A 16,064-nucleotide genomic window follows, 5' to 3' on the forward strand; every position below is an offset into this window, starting at 1 on the left:
CGCAGGGCAATTTGCAGGCTGTAATCGCTGGTGTCGTTATGCGATTTGCAGCAGCTGTTGACGGTCAACAGCTGTCAGCTTGACCCTGACGTGGAATGCCCAGATAACAAAGCGCAATCGTCTGCATCGTTATCGTTGTAAGGAAGGACAGGAAAACCACGGAGTTCAAACGAGTACACGATGCGTGCAAATCTTGAGAGCTTGTTGTACTTCCTGTGCGAGGTACATTAAAATATACAGCCGGGACTAGCCCGGGGACGCCTGTATTATGCTGAGCAGCAAGTTGTTTACCACCGTATCGGCTCCAATACCGCTGCTAAACCATAAACATCACCAACAATCACTGTTCACTCACCCCACGGATACATCCGAGCTTTCGGCTGTGGGACCACACTCGGTGAACGAGGGGTAGAGAGAGAACGGGTCTGTATGTGTCATTTGGTTTTCGTTTTCAAATGGTTGAGGTCGGCAGTACCTCGATAGCAGTGTTGGGGGCATGGGTGAGTTACTGGGTACTGTAGTAATAGTAGAACCATAAAGATACAGGTAACTAACGTACTATAGTACTATGTTCTGCGGATTACTACCAAGCCCTGCCGGTAGAAGCTGTAAGTTTGAGTCTTACTAAGACATACGAGGAACTCTAATTTTCTGCACCAACATTGATTTCCCTCAATCGCCGTACCTCTAGTATTACATGTACAGTATATTAAAAAAAAATAGGTGAAGTCGCTCATTGGCCTTCGATTTGCCCAGCAAAGGGTCAACTGGGGTTAAACAAATGAAGTACGCTAGATACGTTGTATAGCTGTATATTGCGCCAATGGCGCAGCGCCAAATTGTTACTTCTGAAGTGCATTAGCAAATTATGTGGACACGACCACGATTCATGGTATAATTACGTTGTTTGCGGCGAGTGAAATTGCCAAATTAAGCCTGTTATGCTGTTCTATCACTCACTAAGGCTTACCTTCGAATTACAGTAGAGGCAAACTGCTTTGCTCCTGAACCATTTCGAATTTGCCTGTTGAAGAACCATCCGTGGTTCTATAAACGGGCGCGGAAAGTGGTCTCTTATCTTTGTGCAGTTCACACCAGCGAATCGCAGGGCAATTTGCAGGCTGTAATCGCTGGTGTCGTTATGCGATTTGCAGCAGCTGTTGACGGTCAACAGCTGTCAGCTTGACCCTGACGTGGAATGCCCAGATAACAAAGCGCAATCGTCTGCATCGTCAGCGTTGTGAGGAAGGACAGGAAAACCACGGAGTTCAAACGAGTACACGACACCACAGCAGCATCGCCACTGGCGAGCTCTCAGCAGACATCCACCCACACACCACTCCGTCATTCGCTCTGCAGTGCATAGCAAGCCCTCCAAGTCTCCCCGCTGAAGATCTCATCGAACGAACGCCGAGTATGCGCCTTACTTCCATCCTTGTGCTGGTGATCGCCGCCACTTTCCATACCACCGGCACTGCGCTCACGTTGACCAAGGATTCCAAAGCCGGGATTGCCAACGGAGATTCGCCCGCTAGTGGCGACTTCATCGACGCGAACAGCGCTCGGCTACTGCGTCGGGTCGAAAAAGATAAAGTCGATTACGAGCAAGACGAACAGAGGAGCTTTGGAGCCCTCAAGGATGCAGTGAAGAAGCTGAATCCCGTCACTGCTGTGAAGAAATTTTTTAAACAGAGGGCTAAACGGAAGAAAGTGATCCAGACCGCGAGGGATGCCGATAACAACTTGGCGTGGGCGATGAAGGAGGTTTATAAGGCGGCCAACTGAAACAACTGATCGCGTACCTTAACGCGCATCCAGGCATCCTTACAGCTAGTACAGCAGTCATACTCTGGTAGCGATTACTGTATTGAAAGGTCCCTTACACAAATTCAAGCAAAAAAAGTGTTTGCTCTTGTCATTTCCGCTCCAAAATGTACGTTTCGCCCGAATAGTGCAATTATCCTGGGAGGACAGCTAGAAGAGCTGTATGGACAGCCTCGGATGGCTTCACTTTTGTGTAACTAACCACTAAGGGAGGGGACTGCGGCTAACTACAGGCGTGCCTGTTGCTTGAAGTACCTGTATTGGGATGTCGCTAGTCCACTTCTTCGAGCGCATCGTGCTCGCATTCGGAGTAGCTGGAGGTTAAGATCCACATTGTTCTTTCAGGATCGACGCCCTTAACCCTTTAGCTACGAGGCTTCGTACGGGTCCAGTCTGACCTATACGACAGCTCATAATTGACTACAATTGGCTATAATACATTGTACGGGCTAGGTAGAAGCTCGCAGAGTCAGCCAACAGGTCCAAGCGGACCTGTACCATAGCCACATGTGAGCAAATCAACAAGCTGGTGCGTACCGATATAAGACTCGGGCAGGTTCTCTTCTATTCTACAACTATCGAGCGGCAAAACACACGAAAACCAAAATCCATAAGTACAGGTTTGTTGAGGGGTTGACGAGAGCTGCCATTGGTCTAAATGGTCCGAAATCGCGTTGTGGTTGGTTATGGTACATGTCTAGGGGGACCTACACTGCAAAGCTCGTAGCTAAAGGGTTAAGTGCCGATGCCGAGAAGTTCATGAAGGTTGTCTTCAATTGTGAGGTTGTAAGAGGCTATAGCATGAATGAATATGCCGCGCACCCTGTACTGTACACACCAACGCACAAAAACAACTTGCGCTAAAACTGTGCTCCTCGCGACCAGACAATGCTAGAAACGGTAGTTTCCTACACTGCAAGATAAAAGCTGTTGATCATAATCGTGCTACACCATTTCTCACCCTATTTTGCTTTCTGCCGACACTTCACATTGAGTTTGTATTGCGTCTGTTTGCCTGTTGGAAGCGCGCCTTCACTTACATCACAAATTCAATCGAGTTTTCTCGGCAACGTCTTACCCGCATGCGATGACACAAAGAGGCTTCAGGTAAGGCGTTGCTCATGGCGCTGGTTAGCGATGGGTATGCCTCGGGCGCGTCTCGAGGAGTCATGTTTTAGCTTACTCCTTCCTCAGGTGCCTGCGGGAGTGTGGACAATGGTAGAGCACCTCTTCCCCAGTCTGGAGCGACGTCCGGTTGACCAGTTAACGGTGGCGGTGACCAAGGTAATGGAGAGCTGTTGGCGAGTCGGCGTGGCGCTCTACTTCCACGATATATGGAGGTGGCGTGTGGCGTTCTTTGACCCGCTCAACACAGTTACAGAAGACTACCACCGGGCCTTGTTAGTATCCAGACTGCGCCACGGGTATGACACTGTACATCTACATCTCGGTCGAAGTCTTCAGCGGGATGTTCTCGAGATGGCGGCCCGGACGATGCGTCGTGTGCCCATATCCGCGTGGGAGCCGACGCTCGACGCGGCCCCAACTGGACGGGCCCGCTACCTTTTGTTTTTCGATGGCGGCTCGCGTGGTAATTCCCGCCCTGGCAGTAGTGGTGCTGCCGTGGTCCGCATCGGAAACGGACAGGGTGATCATGAGATCTGTTGGGTCATTAGTATGTCCTACGCGGCGGCCAGCACGACCAACAACGTGGCGGAGAACATGGGGCTACTGACGGGGCTCAAGGCGTGCATTCATTTTGGCTGGACCCCACTTCATGTGGTAGGAGACAGCAACCTCATCATTCATCAGCAGAAGACGCGGACTCCGCCTCGAGCTAAGCACATACAACCGCTATACTGGCAAAGCCGGCGGCTGGCAGACAAACTGGCGGTAACGACGTGGCAGCACCACTTGCGTGCTCACAACAGAATGGCGGACGCCCTCGCCAACATGGCGATGGATTCACGCCGCAGTTTTCAAAAGATACCCACTCGAATTTGCGGCTCCGGCTCGACGTGGGACGACGTGTACAACTACGCTTCCGGCGACGTAGGTCACTGGATGGAGAAGAACAGTGATGAGAACTCCTCGGAGTTCGTGGACTTCACCCGTTAGTGTGTGGAGGTGGCTCTGGCTCCGTTTCATAGGGCGGTCGGTTAGAGACGACCACCGACAAGGCCATAACTGTCGTTAGCCAAAGAAGTTAAGTGACATCAATGTACCTCACTGTGAAACGAAACGAAGGCGTTGCTCATGGGACTGTTGTCGCTGCAGCTGAGGAGCCACCAGCGACACATGCAAGTGACTACTGTAGAGAGATCAAAGCGAAACATGAACTAGCAGATATTGAAAATCTATAATAATATTCATTATTAAATCAATAAATGCAATGGCTACTTGCGCACTACAGCACTACGCACCGTCGCACCAGTAGAAAGCGTCGCTTCACCGCGCAGCGGCGGTGGCACCACCAGTAGAAGCGGTATGCCACGTCCCCCTCTTCCCAACTTGACAGCACCGAGCGTACCCCTCGCCACCCCAGGGCTCGAAAACTCGGAGCCGTTGGCGCGCAGTCGCCGCGCTGCTGGTGCTGGTGCTGGTGCTGGCACTGCTGCTGGTGCTGCTGCTTGGCGAGGCCAGCTACTGCTGCGGGGGCGGGCCCCTCAGCTGGCTCTGCAGCGCCGCGTGCTGCTGTGTCTGCTGCCTGCTGCTCTGATCTTCGCACCTTCTCCGTCTTGGGTACCTTCTTCATCATCTTGTCCTTGCTTCATGCGCGTGTCGTCCAGCGAGGGCGGGTGGAAACCGTGTAAACGGCCGCCAGGCGCAGACTTATTGTCGGCCGTCCTCCCCCTCGCTCTTGCCCTCCGCGCACTTGATGCCTTCGCCGCCCTTCGCGCTCTTGGTCTCCCCGCTGTCCAACACGGACTTGGTGTCTCCGCCGTCCGTCGCGCCCTTGGTGTTTCTGCCGTCCTTCGTGCCCTTGATCTCCAAGCCGTGCTCCGTACTCTTGGACAGCCCATCGTCCTCCGCGCTCTTGGGATCACCTCCCCCGGTGCCTGACGTCTTCGCCCTTCGTGTCCTGGGTGACCTGGGCTGGCTGCGAGGGCACGTGCCCTCACACTCGGCGAGGCGGTGAGCCGGTTGCCGGAGGTGACGAGCCATCCTTGAGATCGTTCTCGAGCCTGTGCAAGACTGGCATGGCATGCACTCGGGGCCTGGAGGGGAGGGGGCGTAGCGAAGGTCTCGGCGCTGCTACTGCGCTCGGGGGCGCCGCTGCGCTCATGGTCGCCGCGATCATGACCACGCAAATGAAAATGCAAGAAGTGCTAAAATGTTGCCGTTTAGACCAATCGTAGAAATTCAGCATTTCTACCAATGGTAGATCGTGTCGGCAGGTGTAGGCGGCTGTCAGCACCGTCATGGTATGACCGGATACGTTTTGGTCTTCTGGGTTGTGATTCGACACAATTTGTCAGCTGAAGTTTGTATGCTCGAAAACGTATTGAAGTTTGTATGCTCGTTGTTGAAGTTGCGCGACCTTTGATATCCAAGATGGCGTAACGTTTGCGAACGACGCGCACAAGCAGCACCGTACCGACAGAGGCTTCTATCGCCCGCGCACGCTAGGTATTCGCAGCCATACGGGTTCCATTCAAAAAGAACTTGTCAGGATATTTAACATCTCATTGATAACACTGGGGTGTACCCTTCACTACAGTACAGTACAGTATACACACACCAACGGACGACAAGCAACAAGGGCATCCATGAAACCATCGATTGCATTGAAAACATTGTATGTATCCTAGTGAGACTAGCTTAACCCTTGGACTGACTGACACCAAACAAACGCTAACGGATACTGACGAGACCAGTCGAACGACAACGGTGCTGACTCGGGCGGCACCTTACTCCAGCGAGCGAAGCTGTCGGTACGACTTCTGAGACGACGTGCCAGCCGTGGCTCTTGCCGATGCACCTGCAGACGCACTCGCCGTGGCGCTGGCCGACGCGCCGACCGTCGCAGCGGCAGCACCGTTGCTGTTCGTCACTGACGCCGACGAAGGGTTGTTGCCGGCGTTCGCGTTCGCATCCGCGTTCCCACCACCAGGCACAGCGTTAGTGTAGGAAGTGCCGGTGCTGGTAGGGGCGCTGTTGACGACGGTCGGGGGAGCATTGTAGATACCGGTCGGCGGAGCGCCGTTCACAGGGTAGCCGGCAGGATAGCCGGCAGGATAACCGACGCCAGGCAAGCCCACACCCACGTGCGCGCCGAGACCACACCGACGCCGACACTCGCGAGGCCAGGCACGCCCACACTGACGGCGGGGCCCACGCCGTAGCCGGCGCCAGGCACACCGAGCAAGCCCAAGGTCTCAGCGACCTCTGTCTCGGCACGCGCACCGCTTGCCACGGCTGCACCCGCGAGGCACAGGGCCAAGATCTTGCTGCTGCTGAGGTTGAGGCTGAACATGGTATACTTGGTTGGTTGATTGGTTGGTTCTAGGGGAGACTTGGTCCGATGAGGTGGGTGCGTGTGCGAGTGCTAGCTCTGGCGGAGATAGATCGAGCGGCTTGCTTCGATGGGTGACGGTCAAGCGAGTAGATTTGAGAATGAGGAGGTGACGAAGGAGTGAGGCAGGCAGGCAAGCAAGCAAGCCGGCAGGGCAAGCCGACAGGCTGACACAGACGGCAAATTCACGTGACCGCATTGACTGATCCCGTTGCTATGTTAACCCGCTGGCCCCATCGGATTACCAGAGGCGAGCGGAGCTTGTGGGGTCACCACGGCCGTGGCCAGCATACAGCTGCAGGTAGAGTTGCGTTGCATTAAGGTGATCTGACAAGCCGTGGCTGTAAACATTTCGTACGCAGTGTGTGCGTACAGGACGGACGGGTTTGCTCCCAGATCCAGCTTGTGAGAAGATCCAGGGGCACAGGTGCCGGGCAGCACGATTTTACCATGTGGAGGTAGCTCTTGACCTGCGTTGACCCAAGAGCGACCCTCGCTACCTCCATCCGGCACACTTGTGATGTAAATCCCTACCCTACCCTCTGCGATAGGTTGGGGCATTAAAGAAAAAAACACTTAGATACTACATGTGCAAACTTACACGTATACGAGCGGAAGTTGAACCAACCAATATAGCTCAATGAGGTCCAGCACGTTGGCTTTGAGGCTAATAGTCTGGCGCTCAAGAGGCGCTGGTGGGTGATACAGGTTTCGTTGATGTTCCATGGTGGGTCTTTGCTGCCATTTCGAAATTGTCGCACACCATGATCACTCTCGCTGACCTGCAAAACCTTGAGCCGCCGCATGAATAGGAGGTGTTCGTGTGGATCGAGGACTCTGAGCTGGACGAACTCAAGGCCTTCAAGGTCCAATATGCGCATGAGGGCAAGATACTCGTGGATATGAACGAGGTCTACCGGATGGGGCGCAGATTCGAGAGCGGCTGCAGCGTAGTCAAACTGCTGAAGCGCGAGCACCTGCCGTTTGTCCTGTACGACCGAGGGCGCTACGCGCCGGGGAGACTCTGCGTCTACAACCCCAAGAAGCGGGACAAAGCTCTGGTGCACATCCGCGAGCTCCTAGCAAGAGCGGACATCGCGAAATGGATCCGAGCTGCTTTTCGGCGTTCTCATCCCGTCGAACGACTTCGCTTCAAGCTCGGTAGCGTCCGCACCAAGTCGATGGTGTATTGTTTGAAGCTTGGAACAGTGCGCCAGCATTTCCGCACGCTACCGTTGGAGCCACGCTTCAATCTCGAGGATCACGGGCATTTCTGCCTTTACAAGTACGGATTCGTTACCGATCCGGTGGGAGGGAATGTCCTGCATGGCCTGGCATTTGCCATCGGCACCACAACGTTCGTGTGTGCCAGGGAGTTGACTCTTCAGACGCCACAAGTACTGCAACATCTTCAGCAAGCCGAGGTTCTCGTGAGCTATGGGATTGGTTCCCATCGTTTCGTGTATCGCGATCCCCCTCCGAGCTTGGAAGAGCACCGGGAATGCTTCGTGTTGGACCCGAAGGACGAGGAGTTCATCTACGACGTCTTCAGGGCCCTCCATTCTTCGCTGATGGGCGAACCGGAAACAGAAGCCGCTGAGCCTGCGTGAATCCCAGTCGAGACCGCCGTTCAAGGCCCTAACGCTTCCAACAGCCAAGATTCGTTATCTGAAGCTCTAAAATCGCTTCGGCTAGCGCACATTGCCGCGCAGGAAGCTTTTGTCCGTCAGTAATTGTCTTAAGTTTATATGAAGATGCATAGCATGTAAATGTAATTCGCCTTTACTTGCTGGTAGCGCCGCACTTCCTCGCCGGTTCGATTGCTGCCGCTGCAGTACTTGCCAACTAGACCATGCAGCATGGTGCTACGTCCGCGATGTCTTTGCGAGGTGAAGCCATGTCGTTACGGAGGTTCACTTCAACTTGGGCAGGCATGCAAATCACGCCGGGCCAGCCAGTTGGCACCTTGATTCCGACCCGCGCCTAGCAACGCGCGATGGTCCGACGCAGGGCACGCTAGGAATGCACTGCAACTCACATTATGCGAGAACAAGCAGGGTCAACCAAAGCATTGGTCCGACTCGCTTCGGCAGTGCCTCCGGCAGTTTTTTTTTTGCTGCAACTGGGGGGGGGGGGGGCTGCCAGTAGCAACTCACTATTTTACATGTATTTGCTGAGTTCATCAATCTGGGTGCCGCGGGCAGCCTAGAGTGATACGAGGAATTGCTGCGAGGATTTTTTTTTGTAGTACGCAGTCCCCGGTAAACATCGTAGTGTCGGCTGTCGGTGGCGCCTACAGCGACATGTTGCCGGACGGCATGCTCGGTGTCGGGTACGTCGCGATGGGGAAGCCAGGGTACGCCATGCCCTCGCCGGGGCCCATGCAGCCCTCGCTGTCCTCATCGTCGAAGAGCATGATCTCGAGCATCATCACTTCCTCGTGCGAGAGGTTGCAGATCGGCTCCTTGGGCTCCATCATGTTGGTGACAGCGTCGTACTCCATGGGCACCTGCGCTGCGTCCATGAAGCGCTTCTTGCGCTCGATCATACATAAAAACCGAAGAAATATTGGAGTTGTCTTTTGAGGGAGGTTGCTGCCAACGTCGATGATGTTGGCTGTGGCTTTGCAACAACGTCACTAATTCTGGTGTGAACAACATCTTCACCATTTGCCACTGCCAATGCGAACAAGCACGCACTTCATCTTGTTGCACTCAGAGCGTCAAGCACGGTTACCATTCCGCAGCAGCACCTCGCTGGAGTTCGGAGGAGTTACAACATCGGTCACGCTGAGTGGGTGCAGTTGAACTGGGCTGTTCGATTGTTTTTCATCGTCCTGCCATGAGCTCTGACCGTCGACCGTCGTTGACACAACAGACTCGTATAAAGCACCACTTCTGCCATAGTGTCGGACGTACCAAGCGATTGGCATTCTTTCGCAATAAAATGCGGCTGAATGCCATACTCGTTTTAAGTCCTGCTTTCCACACTCTCACGCTGTATCAAACCAGCAGTTACCCAGACCCAGCACATGCAACCTTGAGCAGCAGCAATTCCAGCCCCCTCCCCCCCCTCCATGTACCAGCAAAGTCCCGCGAGCAGAGCATGAATCCCCTGGAGTTTTTGTGAGCGTGGATGCCGTCGATGGTTCAGTCCATCGAATCAAACAATACCGACAGACCAGTTCTCCTTTCGCCCCCTGCCGTTCCTCGGCATGGCCTCAAACAGCGCTGTATGGACGCCACGATCGCGAAATGCAGGATGTGACGAACAAGCCGTTGCCCGCGCGTACTCGACCTGCGACGAGGCTCCAACTTCAATCGCGCGCCGCTCGCCCGGCGCATCGCGCTCGCAAAGCCGACGTGCCGGTTCCCGCAGCATTTTTGCCTGCTTGAAGTGTGCGGGGCGTCCGGACGTCTTCGGGGGGTCTTGCAGCATGCTGCAAGCTGCAATTCCTCCATGTCGACGCGGGCGACGAGCGCAATAGCTTCTGAAGGCTTCGGACCAATCAGAAGCCGTTGTTTTGGCATGACTACTAATAGGTATATAGTTTGACAACATGATATATGAAAGGTATATAATTATCTAAAGAGGAACTTATGTAAGCCGATATCCTAAAACCAAGGTGCATGTTATGACTACCCGGAGAGATCGGATCGTCGGGAAGCGGACCTCAATGAATGGTCCCCACAGTCGTGATCGTCAACCGCGACTAACCCCAGCGCTGTTAAAGCAGACAACCTTGCTTCCAAGCCGACTCCGAGAATTGGAGCGCTACCTTCGGGCGACAAGCAACGACCCGTGCACTTGCTCGCGAGGTGGATTGCTCGAGTCACCAGGCCGCGGCTGCTGCGCTCCAAGCAGAAAAACTTTCCTGCAGGATGTGCAGTCAGGGCGCCCGACGATGTGGCGGCCTGCCTGCACCAGCGAGTGCACCAAAAGCGTCCCCAAGCATGTGACAACCTCACAGCTCGTCTACTGTACAAGCGCTGGGGACGCCTCGGCGTGTCCTTGCATCCGTCCTCCGCCCTGCGTTGCCGTCAGGAAACGCAGTGACCACCGGCACTGCGCTGCGGTTGACTCGCCCCCACTATGCCCTCAAATGCCACGTCAGTGGGCTGGCACGCTGTACCAGTCCTTTCTTAGTATTCAAGCACACTGGCCATGATGGGGTGAGCGACGATTCACCTCGAACGAAACGGCTCGAGACGAAGCAGCAGCCAGGCAGGCGAACCACCACACAGGCGCGATCTGTTCCTCACTTCCATTCTCCCTCCCGCGAGCCGAAGCCTCCTCCTTCTCCGTCCCACCACCTTCAGTTTATAGCCCACGATGGCCAGCAAGGAGCAGCAGCAGCCCAGCGCCAAGGCCGAGCAGCGCGCCAAGCTCGTGCGCCGCAACTCGCGCGTGACGGTGGACCAGCTCCTGCGCGAGGCCTTCGCCCGCGTGGACGTCGACATGGACGGCAAGGTGGACGCGCTGGACATCCAGCGCGGCCTGCGCGTGGCCGGCGTCAAGCTGTCGGCGGACGACGTGGGCGAGCTCATGAAGCGCCTGGACCCCAAGAACCAGGGCCAGCTCACGTACGAGGACTTCCACGCCGTGCACGAGGAGCTCATCCTGCAGACCTTCCGCTCGTTCGACAAGGAGAACAAGGGCTACCTCGTGGACGAGGACCTGCAGAACGGCCTGCAGGCGCTGGGCGTGACCGTCACGCTGCAGGAGGCCACCCACATGATCAAGCAGCTGCACCCGCGCGACGCCCACTGCGTGCACGAGGCCGACTTCAAGCACCTGTACCTGCTGCTGCGCTCCAAGATGGCGTCCCCCACGGCGCTCGAGAGGTTCCTGTGGGACCCGGATGTCCGCCAGCTCTCCAAGAACTGGTGGAAGGCCAGCGTCGAGGTGGGCGAGGGCGGTCTGCGCGCCCCGTTGCCGGCCGACAAGGACGGCCAGGTCAAGAAGGTGTCGCCCAGCGTCAAGTTCTTCGGCGGAGCGCTTTCCGGCGTCATTGAGGCGCTGATCCTCACGCCGCTGGACGTGACCAAGACCCGCATGCAGCTGGACAAGACCGGCCAGTACCGCGGCATGATCGACTGCGGCAAGAAGCTGGTCGCGGCCGAGGGCCCCAAGGGCCTGTTCAAGGGCTTCACGCCCTGGACCGTGCACGTCGTGCTCAAGAACGGCACGCGCTTCTACTTCAACGCCATCTTCCGCCGCATGCTGTCGGACAAGAACGGCCAGGTGAGCGGCGCCAACGAGTTCGTCGCTGGCGCGCTTGCTGGCGCCACCGAGGCCGTGCTGATCGTGACGCCGTTCGAGGTAATCAAGACGCGTCTGCAGGGCCAGAACATCATCAAGGGCGAGATCCCCAAGTACCGCGGCCCCGTGCACACCGCCGTCACTGTGGTCAAGCACGAGGGCCCGCTTGCGCTGTGGAAGGGTCTGGCCCCGACGATCGGCCGCCAGGGTCTGAACCAGGCCTGCAGCTTCTGGTCCAACAACTTTATCAAGAAGCACGTGTGGAAGCTCCAGGACGGCGACTCGCTGCCGGCGTGGAAGAGCGGTCTCACGGGTATGATCGGCGCCATCCCCGGCCCGTGCATCAACTGCCCCATGGACGTGGTCAAGACGCGTCTCATGGCGCAGGAGGCCGCGGCGGGCGCGGGCGGCAAGTACAAGGGAATGGTGGACGCCATGGTCGTGATCGCCAAGGAGGAGGGCGTCAGCGCGCTGTACAAGGGCCTCGTGCCGCGTCTCGCGCGTCTGTGCCCGTCCTACGGTATCCAGTGGCTCGTCATGGACCAGGTCACCGAGTACTTCTCCAAAAACTAAGCGAGCACGCGACGTCAGTGATAGATGCTTATTTCGTCGCCTGCAGTCGGAGCTGCTAGCGTCCTATATTCATACCACAAGCAAAACACTATTCTACCTAGCAGCTCGAAGCAGCAGCCAAATACAACCCCCACTTGATTATCATCATCCCCAGCATTCAAAGTGCGTACTGACTCGGCAAACGAGCGCAATAACGAGATACCGAGGATTTGTTTAACAAAATCTGATCACGCTGAAGATGCGTGTAGCCTTACATATGAGACTGCCTCGAACAAAATGATACTAAGCCACCATTTAGAGTTACAGTAAAAGCTCTCACTTCCGGTAACGAGGTCCGACCATCTCCTAATATTTGCCATTTTATTATAAAGGGACCACAATGAAGTACTGTACACGTAAAATATATTTTAAAAGCTCAACTGCGAAGCACGAATTATAATATCTTCTACACTGACGTCTTCGTCATAAGTAGTGTCGTTGGAATCGCCGCACCTTTCATCTACACCGTTAAAAACAATTCCAGTATGGCGGAAGCAGTTTTCGATGGCCGACTTATCCTGCAGCTCTTGCCAGATCTCCTTGCTCCACCGCATTGCTTGCAACTGATCGACCGCGTAGGGCTCCTTCTTCAGCTTCTTCACGTCCTTGATCTTTTCGTACACCCAGAGAATCTGCCTTCTCCTGTACGCCCGCTTGAACAGTGCAATGATGCCGGCGTCCATAGGTTGCAAGTAGGTAGTAGTATTCGGGGGTAGGAACTCCACGCGAATGTTTGTACACACCAGATCGCCGGTCTTATGAGAAGACGCGCTATCTAGCAGCAGCAAGATATGACGCCCTGCCGCTCGCATGTCCCGATCCAGATTGTGTAGCCATTCTCGGAATATCGGTCCTGTCATCCAGGCCTTCGCATTAGCCCGGTATGAGAAGCCGAGGCTTTCTGCAGAGCGCTTCTCAAAGCAATGAGGCTGCTTGGCGCGACCCAGGAACAACGGCGGTAGTGCGTCCGTGCCGTCAGCGTTCACCGTGAGAGCAAGCGTAATACGGGTCTTCTTCTTCTTGACTCCTCGCGCCCGCTTCGTACAAATAGACCGAGCTGGGGCCATTGCGTAGCAAAGCCCCGTCTCGTCCATATTGTAGATGTCCTTTGCAGGGTAGCGATCCGTGATTTCTTGGAGTCGTTGACGACCTTGAGCTACAGCAGCGGGATCAGCGGATCCAGACTCGCTGGGTCGATTGCGGTAGCGAAGGCGATGCCTATGTTCAAATGCAGTGAGCCAGCCGTCGGAAAACCCCCCATGCGTCGCACAGCTCACGCTGAATGTCGATCGCTTTCATCCTTATCAGCTCGCGGGACAGACAGACGTTCTGGGCCTCCACCGCTTGAATCCACGCCCACAGTCGCGCCTCCAGCGCCGCCGAGGTCACCTTCAGGGGCTTGCGGCGGTTGTCATCGCCGTAGTCCTTGCTCATGATCAACGCAGCCTTCTTGAGTATGTCGGACACGGTCGACTGGGCTGGTGCGCGCTTGAGTTTGTAGTGTGCTTTTGTCCACGCTGCGAGCGCTGCTTGTGACATCGTGGGGCAGTCGGCTGCCTTCTGTATGAGGCCTCGCTTCTGATGTATTTTCATCCAGGCCCCCATGGCATTCTTGTACTTGTTTGGCTCAGTGAAAATTATGGTATGAAGACCTGCTCCGGGCTTGCTGCTCTTGCTCTGTGGCAATGACTGGTGTGCATTAGTTCGCGCCAAAACTCCCGCCAGGGTTTAGTAAAAATAAACCTTTCCAAATAGATTACATCGTTTAATTCGGGATATTAATTTATACCAGTACCGGAAGTGGGCGCGCTTACTGTATCGAGATAATCGCGCTTGAAAATTAGCTGCTATTTTTCGTATCAAAGTGAAGTTTCAAGAAAGGGCCCGATTTGTGATTTGAAAACCTGAACTGTCACTAAAGCGAACGCTCCCTCAACACCTCACTCTCAAAGAAGATCTACACCACCGCCGACATGAAAGCCCACCGCTCGACCTCCGAGCTGCCATCGCAGACCTCCAGCGGCCCCGAGTCGTGGCCCGCCGGCTCACAGGCTTCCGGCGCTCTCGCGTCACAGTCCGTTGGTGCCTCTGAGCCACCCGCGTCCCCTCCCTGTCAACACCCCCCTTCTCCCGAGCAGCATACGCCGTACGCGCCCGAGCAGCACGCTTCGGCAGCTCCTGGGCAGCAGCTTGCGCGCACCTCCGATCCGCAGCAGGAGGAGAGTGCCTCCGAGCTGCACGAATCACCGGCGTGCACGCCTTCTCGAACCGATCGGCAGCGCAACCAGAGAAATCGACCCCGCGTGACCTCCCCGCACGTTGCGGCACATGCCGCCAGCGACGTCTCGTCTGAGAGCGAGGAGCCTGATGAAAGCAATGATGATGAAGATTGGAGCACGGCCGAGTCAGCTGAAGAGGATAGAGAGGTGACGGGGGACAGCGAGGGAATCGAAGACGATGAGCAAGCCGAGGAGGATATAAGTATCAATTTGATCGAGGTTGATATTCACCAGAAGGTGACAGGCCTTATCAGAGCTGATAAGTGTGAGCGTCGCTGCCTTCAGGGAAAGGCTCAAGAGCTGCAGTGTGACGGGGCACACAGCACTTCTTAACAGAGGAAGCAGGAGTATACAAACTCCAAGTGAACAGCCGTTCACGTGTCCCTGGTCTGAAGGGGACGACTTGACTTGAAAAGCGGTAGATCTAAGACTGAATGTATATATAGGTTGGTACAGATTTGGCCTGCATACAAATCCTAAGTTCCCTATAGTTTGTGTCATACAACATGTATCTGTTGGCTCTGAGGCTACTTGGGTCACTATCCAGGGGAGTGACCGATGTAGCCATCCCGGAATAGTGATAGGGTCACTATTTTATGTAACCCCGTTACATCCTCCCCCACTTAGATTCGATCTTATCGACCAATCAGAGCGAGGTCACGCCGGCGACTCACATTTCACTCGCAAAGTCGAAATCCATTGACAACGGCGCGAGCTCTGGCGCCTCGGCTCCCGGGCCTCACAGAGCAACTGGCGCATCGCCGAGCAAGCCGCAGGGTCTCCACGTCGACCGGAAGCATGCCTCCAAAGCGCAGTGCGCGCAGTGCAAAAGCACCTTCGAAACCGCGGACCGTAGGGCCGAAGACCAGGGCGGCCAAGGCCAAGGACGAGTCGTCCGCGCTGATGGAGGCCACGAAGGCGGCCGAGGAGGTGGTGCGCTCTCATAGTACCACGCCGGAGAGTGGCCGTCAGGCCGGGGCTCGGAGCAAGTCTCCTGACGCCGCGCAAGCCAAGGAGGAGAGTCCTCGGGGCCATAAAAGCCCGGCTCGCGACTGGGAAGCCGCCGTCTTTGACTGCACGATGGTCCAGTACTCCGGTGAGAGTTCACCCGACGACGAGAACGTCTCGGAGGGCAGCACGCACGCTGCCGAAGGCACGGAGCTGGCGGCAGGCGACATGACCAACGCCTCGGCCGACGCAAAGGCCTCGTCAGAGAAGGAGGCGGAGGACGCCGAGTCCGACTCAGGCGACAGCAAGCAGTCGCACGACGAAGTCGCCATGGCCGACGCTGGGGTCGTGGCCGAGAAGTCGCCGAGCGACGCGGGCTCCAAGCCCAAGGAGGTGCTGGCATCCAAGCATCTGACGCTGCCTCAAGGTCGTGAGCGTGCCCAAGCGTCGAAAGCGGCTGCCGCTGCGAAGGCCGCCGAGGCCAAGGCGAAGAAGCGTTCAGCTTCCAGGTCGCCTCGCGGCTCCAGCTCCAAGCTGTTCATCGACTCGGAGTCTGAGGACGAGGAGGGTGCCGTCCACGAGCCCAAGGAGCTCTCCAATAACCTCGACGAGCAGCAGCAGCA

At 56.0% G+C, this 16,064-nt stretch overlaps 10 protein-coding genes across 10 annotated transcripts; 4 read left to right on the forward strand and 6 right to left on the reverse strand.

Annotated features, from left to right (window-relative positions):
- Nucleotides 1-1,351: 1,351 nt before the first annotated feature.
- Nucleotides 1,352-1,917, forward strand: PHYSODRAFT_355041 (hypothetical protein). Its single transcript, XM_009533174.1, has one exon. The coding sequence runs from the start codon at nucleotides 1,417-1,419 to the stop codon at nucleotides 1,783-1,785; it is 369 nt and encodes a 122-aa protein (XP_009531469.1). The 5' UTR covers nucleotides 1,352-1,416; the 3' UTR covers nucleotides 1,786-1,917.
- A 1,704-nt stretch (nucleotides 1,918-3,621) lies between these two features.
- PHYSODRAFT_408134 (hypothetical protein) lies at nucleotides 3,622-3,936 on the forward strand (the record flags this gene model as incomplete). Its single annotated transcript, XM_009533175.1, has 1 exon — nucleotides 3,622-3,936. A coding segment is annotated over one exon (315 nt), but the record flags the coding sequence as incomplete, so codon positions are not given.
- Nucleotides 3,937-4,231: 295 nt separating this feature from the next.
- PHYSODRAFT_335720 (hypothetical protein) lies at nucleotides 4,232-4,582 on the reverse strand (the record flags this gene model as incomplete). Its single annotated transcript, XM_009533176.1, has 1 exon — nucleotides 4,232-4,582. The coding sequence occupies one exon, from the start codon at nucleotides 4,580-4,582 to the stop codon at nucleotides 4,232-4,234; it is 351 nt and encodes a 116-aa protein (XP_009531471.1).
- A 74-nt stretch (nucleotides 4,583-4,656) lies between these two features.
- PHYSODRAFT_335721 (hypothetical protein) lies at nucleotides 4,657-4,989 on the reverse strand (the record flags this gene model as incomplete). Its single annotated transcript, XM_009533177.1, has 1 exon — nucleotides 4,657-4,989. The coding sequence occupies one exon, from the start codon at nucleotides 4,987-4,989 to the stop codon at nucleotides 4,657-4,659; it is 333 nt and encodes a 110-aa protein (XP_009531472.1).
- Nucleotides 4,990-5,735: 746 nt separating this feature from the next.
- Nucleotides 5,736-6,301, reverse strand: PHYSODRAFT_256140 (hypothetical protein; the record flags this gene model as incomplete). Its single annotated transcript, XM_009533178.1, has 2 exons — nucleotides 5,736-6,122; nucleotides 6,152-6,301. 2 exons carry the CDS (start codon nucleotides 6,299-6,301, stop codon nucleotides 5,736-5,738), a joined length of 537 nt encoding a protein of 178 aa, XP_009531473.1.
- Nucleotides 6,302-8,633: 2,332 nt separating this feature from the next.
- On the reverse strand, nucleotides 8,634-8,888 carry PHYSODRAFT_513013 (hypothetical protein; the record flags this gene model as incomplete). The annotated part of the gene is made up of 1 exon (XM_009533179.1): nucleotides 8,634-8,888. One exon carries the CDS (start codon nucleotides 8,886-8,888, stop codon nucleotides 8,634-8,636), a length of 255 nt encoding a protein of 84 aa, XP_009531474.1.
- Nucleotides 8,889-10,587: 1,699 nt separating this feature from the next.
- PHYSODRAFT_352008 (hypothetical protein) lies at nucleotides 10,588-12,175 on the forward strand (the record flags this gene model as incomplete). The annotated part of the gene is made up of 1 exon (XM_009533180.1): nucleotides 10,588-12,175. The coding sequence occupies exon 1, from the start codon at nucleotides 10,673-10,675 to the stop codon at nucleotides 12,173-12,175; it is 1,503 nt and encodes a 500-aa protein (XP_009531475.1). The 5' UTR covers nucleotides 10,588-10,672.
- Nucleotides 12,176-12,582: 407 nt separating this feature from the next.
- Nucleotides 12,583-13,455, reverse strand: PHYSODRAFT_514023 (hypothetical protein; the record flags this gene model as incomplete). Its single annotated transcript, XM_009533181.1, has 1 exon — nucleotides 12,583-13,455. A coding segment is annotated over one exon (873 nt), but the record flags the coding sequence as incomplete, so codon positions are not given.
- A 160-nt stretch (nucleotides 13,456-13,615) lies between these two features.
- Nucleotides 13,616-13,819, reverse strand: PHYSODRAFT_428482 (hypothetical protein; the record flags this gene model as incomplete). The annotated part of the gene is made up of 1 exon (XM_009533182.1): nucleotides 13,616-13,819. A coding segment is annotated over one exon (204 nt), but the record flags the coding sequence as incomplete, so codon positions are not given.
- Nucleotides 13,820-14,187: 368 nt separating this feature from the next.
- PHYSODRAFT_335727 (hypothetical protein) lies at nucleotides 14,188-14,826 on the forward strand (the record flags this gene model as incomplete). Its single annotated transcript, XM_009533183.1, has 1 exon — nucleotides 14,188-14,826. One exon carries the CDS (start codon nucleotides 14,188-14,190, stop codon nucleotides 14,824-14,826), a length of 639 nt encoding a protein of 212 aa, XP_009531478.1.
- Between the last annotated feature and the right edge of the window lie 1,238 nt (nucleotides 14,827-16,064).

The sequence above is a fragment of the Phytophthora sojae genome (genome assembly GCF_000149755.1).
Source record: "Phytophthora sojae unplaced genomic scaffold PHYSOscaffold_6, whole genome shotgun sequence".
Taxonomy (NCBI): domain Eukaryota; phylum Oomycota; class Peronosporomycetes; order Peronosporales; family Peronosporaceae; genus Phytophthora; species Phytophthora sojae.